The sequence below is a fragment of the Bos mutus genome, chromosome 21, assembly GCF_027580195.1.
Source record: "Bos mutus isolate GX-2022 chromosome 21, NWIPB_WYAK_1.1, whole genome shotgun sequence".
In the NCBI taxonomy this organism is placed as follows: Eukaryota; Metazoa; Chordata; class Mammalia; order Artiodactyla; family Bovidae; genus Bos; species Bos mutus.
In genome coordinates this window covers 26372160-26393675 of record NC_091637.1, presented here as the reverse complement: position 1 = coordinate 26393675, position 21516 = coordinate 26372160, and the positions used below count along the sequence as shown (strand labels likewise).

At 44.1% G+C, this 21516-nt stretch overlaps 1 protein-coding gene across 1 annotated transcript in view; it reads left to right on the top strand.

Annotated features, from left to right (window-relative positions):
• The window catches only part of TMC3 (transmembrane channel like 3), a 53331-nt gene extending 41316 nt beyond the window's left edge, over nucleotides 1–12015 (top strand). The window contains exons 19-22 of the mRNA XM_005889741.2: nucleotides 96–174; nucleotides 2255–2297; nucleotides 4583–4832; nucleotides 11196–12015. Coding sequence (XP_005889803.1) covers nucleotides 96–174; nucleotides 2255–2297; nucleotides 4583–4832; nucleotides 11196–12015 — 1192 coding nt within the window. The remainder of the gene's footprint in view (nucleotides 1–95; nucleotides 175–2254; nucleotides 2298–4582; nucleotides 4833–11195) is intronic.
• The last annotated feature ends 9501 nt before the right edge of the window (nucleotides 12016–21516 follow it).

Below are 21516 nucleotides of genomic sequence, written 5' to 3'. Positions count from 1 at the left end.
GGTTGGCTGGTCGCCCACATCTGGCGGGGAACACGGCCAGAAAAGCTGAGAAAGGAGATGAAGTACACTCACCACCCTGTGCTCTTCCACCCTAGCATGCTCATCTATTACCTGCAGAGCATTGCAAGATCCTTAAAACTCAGCAACCACCAGCTCAGAATGCAGATCCAAAATGCAAGTATTGTGTAACCTGTACTGTTCTGAATGTGTGTTAGCCATCTGACTGATGTCCCTGGCCAGGAAATACAAATGAGGTCATGCTTGGACTCTTGGCCCTCCCTCCCCTGGTCAGGACCTCCCAGGGCTATATCGTTACAAGAATACCCAGGCCCTCTATTGTCAGAATAAGCTTCCTGTCCCAGACGCTTTGCTGAAGCCCTCAGCAAAGGGGCTGAGCATCAGCATCCTCTCCTGTGACCACACGGAGCTTACAATGGACTAGGCTCTTCTGGCTCTGCTGACTGGGAGGGGAGAAAGGATTCCTCCCCAGTCCCATGTCAAGTTGGAATCTGAATCCAAAGACACTGTTTAGACTCAAAGACCTACCTTTTCCCTATCTTTTAATTTCTGGTTGTCATTACAGTAAGTCCCCTACATAATGAACAAGTTCTGTTCAGAGAGTGTATTTGTAAGTCCAATTTGTTTGTAAGTCCAAAAAGTTAGCATAGGTACTCAGCTAGCATAATTGGCTATATATCACTGTTCCGTCATTGGAGAAGGCAATGGCACCCCACTCCAGCACTCTTGCCTGGAAAATGCTATGGACGGAGGAGCCTGGTGGGCTCCTCCATGGGGTGGGGTCATGAAGAGTCAGACACGACTAAGAGACTTCCTTTTCACTTTCCACTTTCCTGCATTGGAGAAGGAAATGGCAACCCACTCCAGCGTTCTTGCCTGGAGAATCGAATCCCAGGGACAGGGGAGCCTGGTGGGCTGCCGTCTATGGGGTCGCACAGAGTCGGACACGACTGAAGCGCCTTAGCAGCAGCAGCACTGTTCTGTCATAGGTTTATCATGCTTTTCACATAAAAAGTACATAACAAACAGACATACAAAATAAATAAAACATTTTTAATCCTACAGTACAATACCCTGAAAAGTACAGTAGCACAGTACAGCAGCTGGCACACAGGGGCTCTCATCGAGTGAACAGGCAAGAAGAGTTATTGACTGGAGGAGGGAGTGGAGGGGGAGATGGTGGAGCTGAAGGGTCGTCAACAATAGGAGACGGAGGGTGAGCTGAGGTGTCACTCAGGCCAGATGTTGATGGGATGCATGTTCACATCTTTGAAAGTATGTAACTTGAAGTTTTGTATGGAGGGGACTTACTGTACCTTCTCTCGTGTCTGGGGCTCAAACCACAGATCTCAGAACAGTCAGAGAATGACCAATACTCACCAGTCTTTCCACAATTTCTCCTCCTCTGCATGCATCCCAGGTGTTCCCCTAGGCCTGGGACTAGGAGGAGACAAGCGAGGCACCAGGGTGCCCAATTTAGAGGCACAGACTCAGAGGGTCACATCGACCCTGTGCTCTCACAGCCCCAAGTGTGAGCTCCTCCTTAAATTTGGCCCCTGGAGATCTCACTTGCTTCACCCCAGCCCCAGAACCCCATGTGAAAAACTCCCACCTTTCTTTTTTTTAAACTCTCATAAATATCAATTAATGGGAAGAAACACTAACTTGTTTCATAACAAGTCAAATAAAAAAATGTATCTGGGGACTTCCCTGGCAGTCACATGGTTAAGACTGGGTTTCCATTGCAGGGGGCACGGGTTCAATCCCTGATGTGGGAACTAAGATCCTACAGGCTGCATGGCTTGGCCACTTAAAAAAAAAAAAAAAAGAGAGAAAGAAAGAAAGGAAAGAGAGAGAGAGAGAGATGCAGCCGGAGCTGCAAAGTGCATTTTTATGAAAACACGTCTGCCATGTGGTGGATGCATATTTCTCTTTTGTGTCTCAGGCAAACCATTCTTAGCAGAATCTCAACAAAATCTATCAAACAGCTGCCCCTAAAAGTGAAACTTGCCAGGGATTAAAGTTCAGCTTTCAGGTATCAGCATGTATTCATTCAAGTCACAGGCTTAGGGTCAGCAGATGCTGTCCTCAGGTGATGGTAGTAGCTTGGCCATGGCGCAACTATGAGCAATGATGGCCCAGCTACAAGCACCTTCCCCAGTCCCCATAAGAATAGTATTTGTTACTCCTTCCTGCTAAATCCAGAACAAATGTATGATTATCATTTATATTTTAGGCAAGATCTGAAGATAGGAAAAAAGTTGCCCAAATGGTAGAAGGTAAGTACAAACAAGAGTTCCTGATGTCTCAGTTGGTGGGCATTTTTTAAAAAACAGCAGTTTAAGGTTCAACACTAACAACAACAACAAAACTTCCTACTCTAGTTCAGTTTTCACAATTAATTAGACCCAATAAAAATCTAGGGATAAGCAAATACCTGGTGGTCCGGTGGTTAAGATTCTGTGCTCCCAATGCAGGCAGTGTAGGTTCGGTCCCTGGTTGGGGAACTAATCCCACATACCTCAAGGTGTGATCAAAAATAAATAAAATAAAAAATGAAACAAAAACTGTAACCTAAAGCCTTCTTTAAAAAATAATCTTAGGATATAAATGTTGGTCTGTATCTATAATTTTTACACCAGACCTAAGCCTGTGAATAATCCCAAAACATGTCTGAAATCAGAAGGAAATATTGAAATAGGCAAGAAAAAGCAGCACAAAATTCTGGAGGAAGCCCATAAGAATGACTTGGCCTTGTTCACATCTGTGTACTTCCTCTCAGTGGCTCATTTCTTCCTTGCAAGATGCCCTCCCCTGTCTCTGCCCCTTGGGTCATGTCCCCCATGACCCTGTGGGGGCCTCTGTGTCTTCCACCTGCAGAACAATGTCAGGTGGGCAGGTCCAGCCATGAAAACAGATTTCCCAGTAAGGAATCCAAGCCCAATGGGCTCACCTCTTCCTGTCTTGCCCAGCAGTTCTTGGACACACTTGCTCCCATCTAGGCTTATCCAGGGAGAAGGAAAGAACATCCCTGTAGAAAGAATGAAAATATAAGGAGGATTGTGGGCTGAAGGGAGGGGAAAGTGGACAGGTACAACTCAAAGGAAACACATCTGCCACTTGGAGCCACTGACAAGTCATGGGATGAGCCAGAAGGATCACCAGACAATGGCAAAATTGCGTGGCTCATGTTGTCCTGCAGAAAATGAATGAGAAAATGACCCTAAAGGCTCTATTGGCTGGTTCTTATGTCTGCTTTTCCTTTTTTTTTTTTTTTAATTCGATGGTTTTTTGATATTTATTTGTTTCTTTATTTGGCTGCCCCAGGTCTTAGTTTTGGCACATGGGATTTTTAGTTGTGGGATGCAATCTCTTAGTTCCCTGACCAGGGATGGAACCTGGGCCCCCTGCACTGAGAACTCAGAGTCTTAGCCACTGGACCACCAGGGAAGTCCCGTTTCATCTGCTTTAATCCAGAACTAATTGGGAGGGATGTGTTTCCTTCCAGGAAAATGCCTAAGAGCCTTGAGGCCTCAGGGTTGTGTTTGCTCCAACCACTTTCTCAGAGAGCAAGCCTACACATAAAAACTGCTGTGGGAAGAGACTGTAGCTTATGTTACAAAATTCCACTGTTTCATTGTTGTTCAGTCACTAAGTCGTGTTCCACTCTGCAACCCCCTGGACTGCAGCCCACCAGGCTCCCCTGTTCTTGACCATTGTCTGGAGCTTGCTTAGATTCATATCCATTGAGTCGGTGATGCTATGTAACCATCTAATCCTCTGCCACCTACTTCTCCTCTTGCCCTCAATCTTTCCCAACATCAAGATCTTTTCTAATGAGTTGGCTCTTAGCATGAGGTGGCCAAATTCCACTGTCATTGTCAAGTATTATTTGCCAATGGAGCATAATTCAGCTTAGTTCCAGTTGCCTTCAAAAATTAGGATTTCTATAAATTTTCTCGGGATAGCAATATCATCCTCTAATGTTCATTTTCCAGCCCAAGACCACATTTGTTTTTCACAATGTTCTCTGAATTGTTTCTAAAACATCGTAATTATCATCCAAGCTCCACTATATCCATTACATAGATAAACGACCAGAGCCCCAGAGCTAATGGGGCCATTAGATGGGGCAGCTAAAAAGGCTTGGAGTTCGTTTGATTCCTCCGACACTCCTTTCTGGCTTCCTAGGTGGCTCAGTGGTAAAGAATCCGCCTGCCAATGCAGGAGACATGGTTCAGTCCTTGGGTTGGGAAGATCCCCTGGAGAAGGAAATGGCAACACACTCCTGTATTCTTGCCTGGGAAATCCCATGAACAGAGGAGCCTGGCAGGCTACAGTCCATGGGGTCGCAAAGAGTCAGACATGACTGAGCAACTAAACAACAACACTTCCTTCCAACTCCAACTCTCAGTGAAGAAATGATTTGAATGATAAAGTGTCACCCATCTGGCTAGGAGTATCTGCAAGTGCACACAACTCTAGATGCACCTGCAGGAAGTCAGGATACTGGCAGTGACACCAACCTGAGTGTGTCTTCCCCTTGCCCTCCCTCTTCCTGCAGCCCGCATCCAAACCCAGGATGAAACCACCAAGAGGTTTCCCAAGGACAGTGATCTCGGCAGCCAGTTGTCCTCGGCTTACTCGGTGACACCCCAGAACAACGGCACTGTGGTCAATTTTGACTCATCGAGCAGCAGGAGTAGTAGGGTGGAGACCGTTGCCCAGCCCACGACCCCGAGCCCCCAGCCAGGGCCCGGCAGCCCCAGCTCCCCTCTTCCTGGCTTCTCCAGGTCTAGGCATTATTCTACCAGGTGAGTCATCTGCAACTCGGCAGAAAATCTGCCTCCTTGGTGATACCCTCCAGTGATGGCCCAGGGCCATAAAAAGCAGCATAAAAAGCCATTAACGCTTCAAAGGCCCTAACAGTTTCCAAGGAAGTGAGAGCCATTACATTCCATTTCTGCTGCATGTCACAAGGCCACTTCTTCCTGTGACAGCTGCTATTGAGAAGAAATGAGAGGACAAAGGTTATCAAGCAGGATGAATTCTTCCTTCTCAGCCTTCTGCCATGTAACCTATAAGCAAACCTTCCCGCCAGCCTAGGGTATTTATTTCTATAGCCTATGAAAAGAAAATGCCTTAAAAAAATTTTTTTTTCCATTGGGGACTTTAATGAAGACTGGGATTAATTTTATTTTATCCTTTAAATCAATATTTTTCTAAGACTTTTTAAAATATGAACCATATTTAAAGTCTTTTATTGAATTTGTTACAATATTGCTTCTGTTTCATGTTTTGGTTCTTTGGCCAGGAGGTATGTGGGATCTTAGTTCCTCAACCAGGGATCGAACCTGCACCCCCTGCATTGGGAGGTGAAATCTTAACCACTTAGTGTGTCAATTGTTTGCTTATCAATGGCAGCAACACTCTAACTCATGAATTCCCAAAACAAATTTATTGTAAAGAATTCTCTAGTGTCTAATTCAACAAGCTTTTATTGAGAATCAACTCTAGTCTCTGTGGTTACTGTAGCTGCAGAGATGATCAGACACAGTCTCTGCCTCAAGGAGTTGACAGTATAGTGGGAGAGTGATACAGGTAATTTTTATATAAAGTGATAAATGCTATACTTCTGTGATAAACATATACTTTCAGAGGACGGGGTAAGTCTACATGGAGAATGCATAAATATTTAATAGAAACGGACTTCGGCCTTAAAGACTAAGAGCTCACTAATGGAGAAAAGCCAAGAATGTACCATAGTATTGGGTAATAAACTGTGTGTTTTTTTTTAACTTTTATTTATTTATTCGGGTGCACCAGGTCTTAGTTGCAGCATGTGGGATCTATTTCCCTGAACAGGGATCAAACCCATGCCCCCTGCATCGGGAACCAGAGTCTTAACCACTGGACCACAAGGAAAATCCCATAAACTAGTATTGATGAAAAGCCACTTTTTAAATTGACTTAAAAAGAACAATTCTTGTATATCTGGGATAAACCGCACCTGGTGACAATGTACAATTCTTTTTATTTATTAAGAAACAAACTATGTTCCTGAGCATTCTTGGTTATAGACAGTATTGCCTAAGACCTATACCAGTTTAAAAAAAAAAAAAAACGTTTGCAGTTCTTAGTCAATTAAATCCCTCCATTAAAAGGAGACAATGGCATTGAAAAGAATGAAATAATGCTATTTCCAGCAACGTGGATGGACCAAGAGATTGACATACTGAGCGAAGTAAGTTAGAGAGGGAGAAATACCGTATGACATACTCTATATGTGGAATCTAGAAAGAAATGATACAAATGGACTTACAAACCAGAAAGAGACTCATAGACTTAGAGAACAAACTTATGATTGCCAGGGGGTTGAGGGGAAAGAATAAGGGGAAGGGATAGTTAGGACCTTTGGGATGGACATGTACACACTGCTGTATTTAAAATGGATAACCGACAAGGACCTATACACACTGCTATATTTAAAATGGATAACCAACAAGGACGCACTACTATATAGCACAGGGAAATCTGCTCAATGTTATATGGAAACCTGGATGAGAGAGGAGTTTGGGGGAGAATGGATACATGTATATGTAAGAGCTAAAGTTAAAAAAAAAAAAAGGAGACACTGCAGTAGATTAAAAAAAAAAAGAAGACAATGGTATTTGTGTAAAAAAAGTGGTTACTGTGTGAGGTGATGAATGTGTTCATTAGCTTGAGTGTGGTAATTATTTCACAATATATACATATATTAAATCAAGTTATGTACTTGAAACATATATAATTTTTCTATGTCAATTATACCTCAATAAAGATGAGGTGTATATTACTATACTAGTAATTGAAAAGGTCCATTACTATTCCGCTATACAGACACACTATGATTTATTTAACCCATCTCCATTTATTATATTTTTGGTTTGGGGATATAGAGAGAATGTTATAAAGAAAAAACAAAAAAATTAACAATAAAAAACAAAAAAATTAAAAATAAAAAACAAAAAAATTAAAGAATGTACCATAGCAGAGAATAAGCATGAACAAAGGTATGATGTTATAAGGAAGTGAAGCATCTTTGGAAAATGACCATAGAAAAGGGAGCCTTGGAAGGGCTTCCCTGGTGGCTCAGAAGTAAAGAATCCACCAGCAATGCAGGAGACGTGGGTTCTATCCCTGGGTGGGGAAGATCCCCTGGAGACAGAAATGGCAACCCACTCCAGTATTCTTGCCTGGAGAATCCCATGGACAGAGTGCACCTGAGAGAGGAGTCTATGGGGTCACAAAGAGTCAGACACGAGTAAGCAACTGAACACAAACACACAGAGAGCCTGGGAGGGAGGCAGGAGATGAGGCTGGAAAGAAATGTGATGCTGAACCACCAAGGCCTTTGAGTCTCTTTGGAATTAGAACATTGTCTCTTTATTATTATTATAATAAGTATAGTTGATTTACAAAGTCACATTAGTAAGTGATTAGTTATATAAACATAGATATATACATATAACTTCCCTGGTGACTCAGAGGGTAGAGAATCTGCCTGCAATTCGGGAGACTCGGGTTCAATACTTGGGTCAGGAAGATGCCCTGGAGAAGAGAATGGTTAACCAGTCCAGTATTCTTGTCTAGAAAATCCCATGGACAGAGGAGTCTGGTGAGCTACAGTCTGTGGGGTCACAAAGAGTCAGACAAGTGACTTTCACTTTCTTTTCACCTCATTCTTTTGCAGATTCTTTTTCATGATAGGTTATCACAAGATACTGACTACTGTTCCCTGTACTATACAGTAGGTCTTTGTTGTTTAAATTTTTTATCTTTTTTGTTTGTTTGTTTTCACTATGGGCAAGATCTTTTATATTTTAGTTCTAGGCTGGCTAAGTTATTGGCAAGACCATTTCTGCATTATGTGGGTCAATTATTTCAATTGTACCTACACATAAGAAAGCAGAACCCTGTGGTCTTTTCATGGAGACTGGATATCGAAAAGGACACACTGGCCATAACTTATATGGAGAATTATATTTGATCAGAATGTAACACAGTGAAAACAATATAGATAAAATATAGGAGGGTTATTTGGCAGGGGGGATTGTCTTGTTTTAAAGACAGTAAGTTAACAGGAATTGTCTTTGTGTATATATTGGGTTCTGGCAAGGAGGAGGGATTCCAATAGTCCTCGAGAGATGTCGGTTGAAAAAAAAAAAACAACGCACAACCTAAAGTTTGAGAATTATGTTTTATTCAGCAGACTTACTGAGGACTGGGCTTCCCTGGTAGCTCAGATGGTAAAGAATCCACTTGCAATGCAGGAGGCCCTGGGTCAGGAAAATCCCCTGGAGAAGGGAATGGCAACCCACTCCAGTATTCTTGCCTGGAGAATCCCAGGCAAGAATACCGGAGTGGGCAAGTGGCAAGTGGCAAGCCCTGGCGGGCTACAGTCCATGGGGTCGCAGAGTCAGACATGACTGAGTGACTAACACACACACACACACACACACAGTGAGGACTATGGCCTAGGACATGCATCTCAGATAGTTCTGAGGGACTGTTCCAAAGAGGTAAGGGAGAAGTCAGAATACATAGGAAGTTTTGCTGGAAAATAACCATGCAGTGGCCCACTCCAGGGTTCTTGCCTGGAGAATTCCAGGGACAGGGAAGCCTGGTGGGCTGCCGTCTATGGGGTCACACAGAGTCGGACACGACTGAAGCGACTTAGCAGCAGCAGCAGCAGCAACCATGCGGTGGAACATCAAAGGATAACTGCTAGTAGCAAAATACAGACAACTCAACTTAATAATTTTAGTGCTTTAAAAAAAAATTTTTATTGGAGTATAATTGCTTTTCAATATTGTGTTTATTTCTGCTGCACAACATGAGTCAGCCATATGTACTCATATATCCCCTCCCTCTTGAGCCTCCCTCCATACCCTCATCCCACTTTTTTAGGTCATCACAGAGCACCGAGCTGAGCTCCCTATTCTATGGAAAGATGCAAGAGTCTGGGCTCATTGAAATCATTCATTTGATTTGAATCTCAGCTACCTAGGGCCAGTATCTTATTTTTCTCCATTCTGAAATTCCCTCAGGCTGCCCTGTTTTGGGTAGCTGCTGTGCCTGATGGCTTTACATTTTTGGTTTAAAGAAATGGCAGGTGACATTCTTTTTTTTTTTAGTGTAACAGAAATGTATTGTCTCTTGGTTATGTAGACTGGAAGTCTGAGCCTAAGTTGTTTGCAGGGCCCTGTTCCCACTGAAAGCTCTAGAGAAGGATCTGTTCCAAGCCTGTCCTGGCTTCTGGTAGTTCCTTGACTTGTGGTAGCGTAACTGAAGGTGACAATCTTTGTCCATACATTATGGGGAGGAACTGTCCAAGAATCTGGACAGCTACATGGCAGAGATGATCAGGGGCAATGTTCACAGAATGCACTCCACAATTCCTAGACACACTGGTTTAGTCGTGGTTTAGTCACTCAGTCATGTCTGACTCTTTGTGATCCCATGGACTGTAGTGCACCAGGCTCCTCTGTCCCTGGGATTTCCCAGGCAGGAAAACTCTAGTGGGTTTCCATTTCCTCCTCCAGGGAAGCTTCCCAACCCAAGGATCCAACCTGCATCTCCTGTGTCTCCTGCATTGCAGGTGGATTCTTTACCTCTGAGTCACTGGGGAAGCCCCTAGGCCTAAAGAATTTTGGAGATGTTGAATGGGGTGAGTGTATTCTTCACATGAGAAGGACATGAATTTGGGGGGCCAAAAGCCAGAATGTTATAGACAAAACTGTATCCCCTCAAAATTTATATACTGAAGCCCTAACCACCTGTATTTGGAGACAGGGTCTATAAGGAGGTTAGAGGTTAAATGGGGCCAAACCGGGGGTAGGGGGGAAGGGTGGCTTAATCAATAGGAAGCATCCTTATAAGAAGTGGAAGAGACACCCAGAACTCTGTCTCCTTCTGTGAGGATGGAGACAGAGGAGCCTGGCAGGCTCAGTCCGGTCCATGGGGTTGCAAAAGAGTAGGATACGACTTAGCAACTAAACAAGAACTACAGTGTTAGAAGAGGACTGTCAACAAGCCAGTAAAAGAAGTCTGACCAAACTAACCCTAAGAACACCTTGATTTTGGACTTCTAGCCGCTAGAGCTGTGAAAAAATAAATTTCTGCTGTTTAAGGCATCCAGTGTGTGCTTTTCTTTTATGGTGCCCTGCAGACTACTGGGGCTCCCCAGGTGGCAAAATTGATAAAGACCTACCTGCCAGTGCAGGAGACATAAGAGACGCAAGAGACACAGGTTCGATCCCTGGGTTGGTAAGATCCCTTGGCAGAGGGCATTTCAACCAGCTCCAGTATTCTTGCCTGGAGAATCCTCTGGACAGTGGAGCACAGTCCATGGGATCGCAAGAGTCAGACACTGCTGAGTGACTAACACTACACAGGCTATTACTAATACAGGGTCCTACACATTTCTTAAAAATTTTTCCTAGATGTTTTTTTTTATTATAATGTTATTCAAGGTGGCATTTGGAATAGGGGTTCTAAGACTTTTGTGCACTCGTTAATAGTGTGGTCCTTGGTTCCTTTTCTTGAAGCCTGCTCTTATTGCTTATTGCCTCACATCAGTCTATCTTGTAGCTTCTGTTACTGAGCTGCTGCATTCAAAGGGACCTGACCCTGGTTTGTCTTCATATTGGAGGACAAAGACACTACGATTTCCAAATGCTATCCTTGAGGTTACGACTGGGAAGTTTAGGATAGGATAGTAAGTCCCCTGAACCAGCCTGTGTGCGGTGTGGTCAGCTCCCTGTGCAGATGAGTTTCCTGAATGTCTTGCAGGAGTTGGGCGCTCTCCTCCTCTCCCCTGTTGGGGAGGGGGGGCCCTGATGTGTCAGGTTTGATTTGTTACAATATTGCTTCTGTTTTACCTTTTGGTGTTTTGGCCTCATGGCATGTGGGATCTTTGCTCTTCAACCAGTGAGGGAACCCGCACCCCCTGCAGTGGAAACGTGGAGCCTTAATCACTGGACCACCAGGGAGGTCCCCACTGGACACTCATTGATACTTCAGAGCAGGTTTTGATGAAAATGTAGAGGCAGCGGCCACCTGTCCTGCAACACTTGTATGGCTTGGGGCTCTGAGAACACCAAAGCCACAGGTGTCTAACAGCCTCTGTCTTTCAGGTATCCATGTGGCCCACGTATGAGCACAAGTGACCTTCATAGGAGCAGATCCTGCACACCTGGGATGTTTACAAAGCACATTGAAGACGTTCACTCAGAACCTCTTTTCCGAAAAGATCTTCAGCCAATCAACCATGGGTTAGGGGTCTCAGCTTTGGTGCCACACAGTCCTCGGTCCCACGCCCTCAGATACTATCTCATTAATGAACGTGACTCTCAGCAAAAGAAACATTCAACTTTCTGGCCAGAAAGACATTTCAAGATAGACACCTCTGGGGACACTGTGGATATGTACCCCAGGAACATGAGACCGTGTGCACCCCTGGCTTCTCCACAGCTCAGTGAAGAAGAGGAGGAGGTTCCAAGGAGACAGGTGAGCAGACGGGCCTTCCACCCTCGCTCCTTGACCGACCTCCATGGGGTGCATTATTTTTATGTTGGCGAAAGTTCAGAAAGTCAGGCCCTGACTCCTGAGCTCCAGAGACCAACACATTACACATCTTGGAATGATGGCTTTGAGGGTCAACTTGACAGGCCTATGTACATGCACAAAAAAGCACGCTCCCAGAATTTCCAATATCCCCAGCACCCTCTGAAGCCCAGGGTTAAGGCCAAGTTTGAGCCATCTGTCACAGAATCTGACTTCATGTCAGCAGCATCCAGCAGGGACCAGCAGAACAGTGGCATCAACCAGTACTTCCAGGTCACCCACAGCCAGCCCAAGTTCCCGAGGTCTGCGGGCCAGTTTGGCCGGAGGAAGGCCATATCGAGGCAGGAGTTGACTGCAGGTCTGAATGACCTGATTTGTTCAAACGTCTAGGGCTTTCTTCTGGCATCCTGTTCCTAGAAATCACTCCTACTGGTGGAATGTGGTGTGGTTGACAATGCATGGTCCCTCCCCTTCTGGGAAGACAGACAAACACACCCAGCGGATGTGATCAGCGGGGCATATCCAGGCACGTCATCTGCTGGTTGTGGCCCAGAGACCCATTCAGTGTGACTCCAAATCATAAGCAAGCCAGGCAGCTCGTCTAATTGCAAAACCCTCACCTGACATGTCTACTCTTGTCCTGAATCCTAGGAGTGACCTGTTTGTGTTATAATGTTCTCTTGCAGCACACATAACTCAGTTCTTCCTGGTAAGCACCCCAAAATGAGTTGGCTGCCCTTAAAGATTTCACAGTGCTTAATTACTTCATATTAATAATCAGTTTGATAGTGACCAGGGTAAAATTTATTAAGAATGTAAGATGTTGAGGCTGAAACTCTAATACTTTGGCTACCTGATGTGAAGAGCTGACTCATTTGAAAAGACCCTGATGCTGGGAAAGATTGAAGGCGGGAGGAGAAGGGGACGACAGAGGATGAGATGGTTGGATGGCATCACTGACTCAATGGACATGAGTTTGAGTCAACTGCGGAGTTGGTGATGGACAGGGAGGCCTGGCGTGCTGCAGTCCATGGGGTCGCAAAGAGTCGGACGTGACTGAGCGACTGAACTGAACTGAACTGAAGAACGTACCATACTGTTTACCCAAATATGTATCTGTATTAGGGCTTCCCCCATGGCTTAGCGGGTAAAGAATTGGCCTGCAATGCTGGAGACAAGGAGACACAGGTTGGATCCCTGGGTCCGGCAAGATCCCCTGGAGGAGGAAATGGCAACCCTCTCCAGTATTCTTCCCCGAAAAATCCCATGGACAAAGGAGCCTGGTGGGCTACAGTTCATGGGGTCACAAAAAGTCAGACATAACTGAGCAACTAAGCACACACATATATCTGTATGAATTAGTCAGGACACTTGGGTTGGAGGTAACAAAATCTCCCCAAGGTTTATTGGTTCCTTTAACTGGGAGGGATGAGAATCAAGCTAGCTTCAGGCTCAGGTGGACCTGGCTATCAAACATCTTCTGGATTTTGTCTTCTCAGCTCTACTTCTGTTTGTTGACCTTGTTTTCTCTTAACTGCCAACAGGCTTTCTCCATGTAGTAGGTGGAGGAGGAATGCACAGACACAGAAAATTCCAGGTTGATGGCACCCAGCCAATGAGCCCCAAGGAAAGAACAGAGCTATACTCATTTGCACTCCTCTCCTATTTCCATGATAACTCCTTCACTTTAAATTTATCTTTTAAGTTTTCTGTCTCCTCCATGAGACTGTTGAGTTCCTCTGGGAGAGGGATGGTGTTTCTTCGTTTCTGCAGCCCTAGTAACTGATATATAACAGATTTTGTACTTGTTTTCCCCTTCTCATTACATAACAAACTTAGTAACTTAAAACAGCACTCATTTATCATCTCAGTTTCCATGGTTTACCTGGATGCTCAGCTAGGGTCTCAAGCAAGGTATCATCCAAGAGCCTGCATCTCATCTGGGGCTAGGGGGTCACCTTCCAATGTTGTGTGGCCGTTGGCAGCATTCACTTCCCTGGGGTTGTAGGACTGAGGTGTTCTGCTCCCAGAGGCGGCCTGCCTTACCACATGATCCTCTCCATAGTGTGGCTGTTTGTATCTTCAAGGCTGGCAAGAGAAGGCCTTCCCACGTTTGAATCTCTCTCTTGGCAAGACATGGACTATCTTTTAAAGGACTCACCTGATTAGGTCAGGCCCATTCAGGATAATGTCCTTTTGATTCACTCAAAGTTAATTAGTCAGAGACCTTAATTATATCTAAATAAATTCACCTTTACCATATAATAGAACCTCATCATGAGTGTGAAATCTTATCAGATTCACAGGTGCCAACATACTCAATAAATTTTTAGGAAATGTACAACAGGGGCAGGAATCCTGGGGGCATCTCAGAAGGCTGCCTATCCTAGGTATTTCATGAAACATCTGTTAAGTGTAAATGGATGGATGAATAAATGACTGGACTGGAGTAATGAATGAATCATAAATTACATGGTAACAAGATTATCTTCCAAGATCTACAGCTAATTCTAACCTCAGAGAAAAATCTAATGTAAATAATGCCATTTTAAAAGTAGACAGAGGTCTTCCCTGGTGACTCAGTGGTAAAGGACCCACCTGCCAATGCAGGAACCACAGCAGGAAGAGAAGCCACTGCAATGAGAAGCCTGAGTACTGCAACTAGAGAGTGCCACAACTAGAGAAAAGCTTGTGCAGCAGTGAAGACTGAGCACAACCAAAAATAATTAAATAAAACTTTAAAAAATAAAAAGTAGACCCAGGTTAACACTCCTCCCAAAAAACCATGAAAAAAATGTGCAGTATTTTCACATTTCTTGACAGTGCTTAATTACTTCGTATCATGCCCTCCAATACTTTGGCTACCTGATGCGAAAAGCTGACTCGTTGGAAAAGACCCTGATGGTGGAAAAGACTGAGGGCAGGAAGAAAAGGGGAGGACAGAGGATAAGATGGTTGGATGGCATCACCAACTCAATGAACATGAGTTTGAGCAAGCTCCGGGAGATGGTGAAGGACATGGAAGCCTGATGTGCAGCAGTCCATGGGGTTGCAAAGAGGCAGACGCTACTGAATGACTCAACAACAACAACAAAATGCCCTCCCGACCATGACAGACCCAGGAGGTTGTGGCGTGTTCCAGATGAAAAGCTTACCCTGCCATGGGAACATCCCTTTGTGATACAGGTGCCTGCAGGAATTCATCCATGCAGGTATTCTAGTTCACATGCTTGGTCTTGGGGCTGTAGCCTAGAGTTCCCTGGGACATTGAAAAAGCCTAGCTCTGCCCCAGGCAGCAGTACCTGTGTCTCTGTGCAGGTAGGGGAGCATTCCATCCGGCAGGCCTTGCAGCATTCCTAAGAAAACACGCGTTTAGCCAATATTTATCCAGGGTTGCAGATGTGTTCATCAGCTTTCAGTGAGCAACACAGCTCACATGCACTCCAGCACTTAGTATCAGGTATGACTTTAATTTACAGCAATTTAAAAGATGCAGAATAGTACAGAGACCACTGTGACAAGCACTCATACTTCTATTATGTATTTTATTTCCATCTAGTCATTTTGTTATTAAAATATTACAGATACCAAAATTTACTCTAATCCCCACACTTGGTTGCATTCCCCTCATGCTACTAAGAGTTCAGCGTGTGTCCATCCACCACTTGTTTACAGTTATATATGTTGTATGCATGTAAATATATATGTATAAACATCCACAAACAATATGTAAGTATGTCTTAAGTAAGTACTATAATACTGCATGTATTGTACATACTTACCTTTTTAATGTCCGTTGAAATAAACAGATCAAGCTCACTAACTATAACTGCTATGTAGTGTTTCATCATGAATAAACTACACAGTATTTATCCATTTCTTACTGATGGACATTGAAATCATTCCCACTTCTTTGTAGCTAAAAATAATCTTACACTATTTTATACAGTGTCTACTGCACATGTGCCCGTGTTAGAATTGAGTTAGAATTGGATACTGGTACTTTTTAAAAATTGTTTTTAAAAAGATTTTTATTGAAATATAGTTTATTTACAATGTATTAGTTTCAGGCATACAGCAAAGTGATTCAGTTACATACACAAATATATACATATATACACAAATATATATTATATAATAGTAATTACATATATAAATATATATTCTCTTTTAGATTCTTTTCCATTAGAGGTTACTACAAGATACTAAGTATAGTTTTTGTGCTATACTACAAGATACTGAGTACAGTTCCTGTTTCAGTAAATCCTTTTTGATTATCTATTTTATATGTAACAGTGTAAGCAGCAGCAGCAGCATTTTGGAGCTTCCCAGCTGGCTTAGTGGGTAAAGAATCCACCTGCAATGCAGGAAATGCAAAGAGATGGGAGTGCCATCCCTGGGTCAGGAAGATCCCCTGGAGGAAGGCATGGCAACCCACTACAGTATTGCCTGGAGAATCCCACGGACAGAGGAGCCCGGTGGGTTACAGTCCATGGGGTCGCAAAGAGTCGGACACGACTGAGAGATTAAGCGCACACACATTACTATATATAAAATAGATAAACAAGGCCCTACTGTATAGCACAGGAACTACAATCAATATCTTTTAATAACCTATAATGGAAAAGAATCTGAATCACTTTGCTGTAAAAATGTTAGCGACTTCAGGATGATTCTCTTGGTCACTCCCCCGCCCCACCTTTTTTTTCCTGCAGCATTGTGAGGCATGCGGGATCTTAGTTCCCTAACAATGGGTCAAACCCATGCCCCATGATTTGGGAGCACAGAATATTAACCACTGGGCCACCAAGGAAGTCCATCTTGGTTACTTCTTACATTTCTGGATTCATGAATGTCATGAAATTCAAAGAAAAGTTTTCTACACACCTCTAAAAGACTAACTTCCCTAATCTGTGGTGAAGTGAAAGTGAAGTCACTCAGTCGTGTCCAACTCTTTGCGACCCCAGGCTCCTCTGTCCATGGGATTTTCCAGGCAAGAGTACTAGAGTGAGTTGCCATTTCCTTCTCCAGGAGATCTTCCCGACCCAGGGATTGAACCCTGGGTTCACTGTAGGCAAACGCTTTACCATCTGAGCCACCAGGGAAGCCCATATTTCTTTGAGCCCCTTTTTTGGGGCAGGGCAGGAATACTGGAGTGGGTTGCCATTTCCTTCTCCAGGAGATCTTCCTGACCCAGGGATTGAACCCGGGTCTCCCACATTGTAGGCAGACGCTTTACCGTCTGAGCCACCAGGGTTTTCCTGATACTCTGTAGTTGTGTGTGTGTGTTTCCTCCTTTGAAGGGTTCATATGTTATTGTACGTATGTTTTAACCTTTGCCCATTCCATAGTAAACACTGTATATCCTTATGGGAAGTGGGAATCAGTAAAGCCTATGAGTCAACATGTGACCTTCAGAAATATAAACAGGTGTGGTGTGTACCATAGTTCTGCCACTTATTAGCTGTGCTGCCTTGGTCACCCTCACCTGTGTGATACTCTGTTTTTAAAATAATTTTATTTATTTATATTTTTGGCTGTGCTGGGTCTTCATTTTGCACGGGCCACTCTCTAGTTGCCATGCGTGGGCTTCTCATTTCAGTGGTTTCTCTTGGTGTGGAGCATGGGCTCTAGGGCACGTGGGCTCAGTAGTTGCGGCTCCTGGACTCTAGAGCACAGGCTAAATAGTTGTGGTGCACAGGCTTAGATGCTCAGCAGCACGTGGGATCTTCCATGATAAGGGATCAAACCCATGTTCCCTGCATCTACAGGCGAATTCTTAACCACTGAATCACAGGGAAGTACCCATCCTCAGTTTCTTAATCCAGGTTGTTCTGTCACTCAGTCATGTCCGACTTTTTTCGACCCCATGGACTGTAAGGGTTAAATGGCACAACACAGGTAAGGTGGTTGGGACAGTGGGTTGCCAGTGAATAAAGAAGTACCTGTATGTCGACAGAGTAGATCACTTAGCACCTGCCTGACTAAGTAAACATGCATACAGTTCTTCATCAGTGTCTATGTAGAAAGCAAATACTCCATTCAGGAGCTTTTAGGATCAGAGCACTTGGACACTTGGCCCATCCCCTTGGTGGTCTGGTGGTGGTTTGAGTTAGGAATCTCTGGACTCCCTGCCCCATAGGCACTTAGTTAAAATTCATCTTGGACTTGGGTGAAGTGTGCCCTGGACAACTGAGTGACTTGGAGGCCTGACAACCTCCTGGGTGGGGTCTGATCAATGGGATCTACAGATGTCTGTCATTCCTTCTGCCCTGTTGGCTCTGAACAAGCCTCCAGCAGACTGCCAAACAGGCCAGCTGAGCAGCTCTGGTGGGCGGGTGGCGCTCACCCTCTGGCTCTTGCCAGCTGCTCATCCTGCCCTGTCCCGGCCTCTGGAGACAAAACAGACGAGAGCCTGCCCTCAGCTGGCCCTACTTCACCTGGCCCCTGCTGCCAGTGTGTGAAGACCTCAGGGATGAACAGTTTGCCTCTCTGAATATTTCACATAAACCCAGGACTGGCATTTTCTGGCAGCAAAGATTAAAGTGTCCTACAGTGCTAGAAAAAATTTAAAGCCATGCTCCATTTTGTAAGTATGAAAATCTCTTAAATGTTCGATGTCTAAAAGTCACTTTCTAGAGCAAAACTTATTTTCCCTCAGCTTCGTTTTCACAGTGTTTTATCCCCAAACAAAATTCTAATAAGCTCCAGATGTGAGAGTTCAAAGCTGCAACTTTAAGAATTATTCTACATTGAAATTTTTAATGATGCTTTTTAAATTTAAGAAAACCTACATGTCAGTAATTAATATACTAAGCAGTAGATGATGCTATAAAGTGAAAAAATGTCTTTTGGCATTACCACCTTCTGTTAACAGTTTATTCTATGCCTTTTTAGAAGTGAATATTCCAAACTAAAGTACATATATCAACATATATAACATATATGTAAACATAGAAATATAAGTATATACAAACACAACTTGAGTTATTTCTCTTTCTCACTCAAGATATATATACATGATCTATGATATATATATTACATACATTTACTTATTGTATGCCATGCACCATTCTCATTGCTTTTCATTTATTAAATTTTTTAACCTATATGTCAACCCAATGAGTTAGCATTACTATTGTTTTCGTTTTCCAAATGAGGATGAAAAATTCTGGAATGGTCAGTTATGTACCGAAGTCACAGTTAATAAATGGGGACACTGGGATTTGAACCAGGGGATTCTGATTTGAGCCCTGACTCTTATCTGTGGTGCTGTTGTCCTTCTCTCTCTATATATATATGCTCCTGCTGCTGCTAAGTCGCTTCAGTCTTGTCCAACTCTGTGTGACCCCAGAGACAGCAGCCCACCAGGCTTCCCTGTCCCTGGGATTCTCCAGGCAAGAACACTGGAGTGGGTTGCCATTTCCTTCTCCAATGCATTAAAGTGAAAAGTGAAAGTGAAGTCGCTCAGTCATGTCCGACTCTAGCGACCCCATGGACTGCAGCCTACCAGGCTCCTCTGTCCACGGAATTTTCCAGGCCAAAGTACTGGAGTGGGGTGCCATTGCCTTCTCTGATGTCATATATATATATATGACATTTTTCCTGTTCAGTTCAGTTCAGTCACTCAGTCGTTTCTGACTCTTTGTGACCCCATGAATTGCAGCACGCCAGGCCTCCCTGTCTATCACCAACTCCCGGAGTTCACTCAGACTCACGTCCATCGAGTCAGTGATGCCATCCAGCCATCTCATCCTCTGTTGTCCCCTTCTCCTCTTGCCCCCAATCCCTCCCAGCATCAGAGTCTTTTCCAATGAGTCAACTCTTCACATGAGGTGGCCAAAGTACTGGAGTTTCAGCTTTAGCATCATTCCTTCCAAAGAAATCCCAGGGCTGATCTCCTTCAGAATGGACTGTTTGGATCTCCTTGCAGTCCAAGGGACTCTCAAGAGTCTTTTCCAACACCACAGTTCAAAAGCATCAAGTCTTTGGCGCTCAGCCTTCTTCACAGTCCAACTCTCACATCCATACATGACCACAGGAAAAACCATAGCCTTGACTAGACGGACCTTTGTTGGCCAAGTAATGTCTCTGCTTTTTAATATGCTGTCTAGGTTGGTCATAACCTTCCTTCAAAGGAGTAAGCATCTTTTAATTTCGTGGCTGCAGTCACCATCTGCAGTGATTTTGGAGCCCAGAAAAATAAAGTCTGACACTGTTTCCACTGTTTCCCCATCTATTTGCCATGAAGTGATGGGACTGGATGCCATGATCTTCGTTTTCTGAATGTTGAGCTTTAAGCCAACTTTTTCACTGTCCACTTTCACCTTCATCAAGAGGCTTTTGAGTTCCTCTTCACTTTCTGCCATAAGGGTGGTGTCATCTGCATATCTGAGGTTATTGATATTTCTCCCAGCAATCTTGATTCCAGCTTGTGTTTCTTCCAGTCCAGCGTTTCTCATGAGGTACTCTGCGTATAAGTTAAATAAGCAGGGTGACAGCCTTGACGTACTCCTTTTCCTATTTGGAACCAGTCTGTTGTTCCATGTCCAGTTCTAACTGTTGCTTCCTGACCTGCATACAAATTTCTCAAGAGGCAGATCAGGTGGTCTGGTATTCCCATCTCTTTCAGAATTTTCCACAGTTTATTGTGATCCACACAGTCAAAGGCTTTTGGCATAGTCAAGAAAGCAGAAATAGATGCTTTTCTGGAACTCTCTTGCTTTTTCCATGATCCAGCGGATGTTGGCAATTTGATCTCTGGTTCCTCTGCCTTTTCTAAAACCAGCTTGAACATCAGAATGTTCATGGTTTACATACTGCTGAAGCCTGGCTTGGAGGATTTTAAGCATTACTTTACTAGCGTGTGAGATGAGTGCAATTGTGTGGCAGTTTGAGCATTCTTTGGCATATATATATGGATGTATGTATTTGATGTGGACCATTTTAAAAAGTCTTCATTCAATGTTACAATATTGTTTCTGCTTTATGTTTTGGGGTTTTTTGACCCAAGACGTGGGATTTTAATTCCCTGAACAGGGATCAAACTCTGCATTGGAAGGCGAAGTCCTAATCACTGGACTGCCAAGGAAGTCTTTTTTTTCTTTTTTAATGGCTTCAAGGAACATTCACATGCATTACTTCACCTGCCCATCACACTGGCATGGGACGACGTCTATCGTGGTCTCACGTCACCTATAAGAAAACAGGCTAAGTGACTTGCTCAAAAGCACACAGTGAATTGTGCATGAAGCCAGATTTGCTGCTGCTGCTGCTAAGTCGCTTCAGTCATGTCCGACTCTGTGCGACCCCATAGACAGCAGCCCACCAGGCTTCCCCGTCCCTGGGATTCTCCAGGCAAGAACACTGGAGTGGGTTGCCATTTCCTTCTCCAATGCATGAAAGTGAAAAGTGAAAGTGAAGTTGCTCAGTCGTGTCCGACTCTAGTGACCCCATGGACAGCCTACCAGGCTCCTCCATCCATGGGATTGTCCAGGCAAAAGTACTGGAGTGGGTTGCCATTGCCTTCTCCGGAAGCCAGGTTTAGAACTCTCTAATTCCGCATCCAGCCTGTCAACACCTGGCAGTCCATCACATCTTCCATGAAATGGTTTCAAGTAGGCATTTTCTTTGGCGAAGGCAATGGCACCCCACTCCAGTACTCTTGCCTGGAAAATCCCATGGACGGAGGAGCCTGGTGGGCTGCCGGGTTGCACAGAGTCAGACACGACTGAAGCGACTTCACTTTCACTTTTCACTTTCATGCATTGGAGAAGGAAATGGCAACCCACTCCAGTGTTCTTGCCTGGAGAATCCTAGGGACAGGGGAGCCTGGTGGGCTTCCGTCTATGGGGTCGCACAGAGTCGGACACGACTGAAGCGACTTAGCAG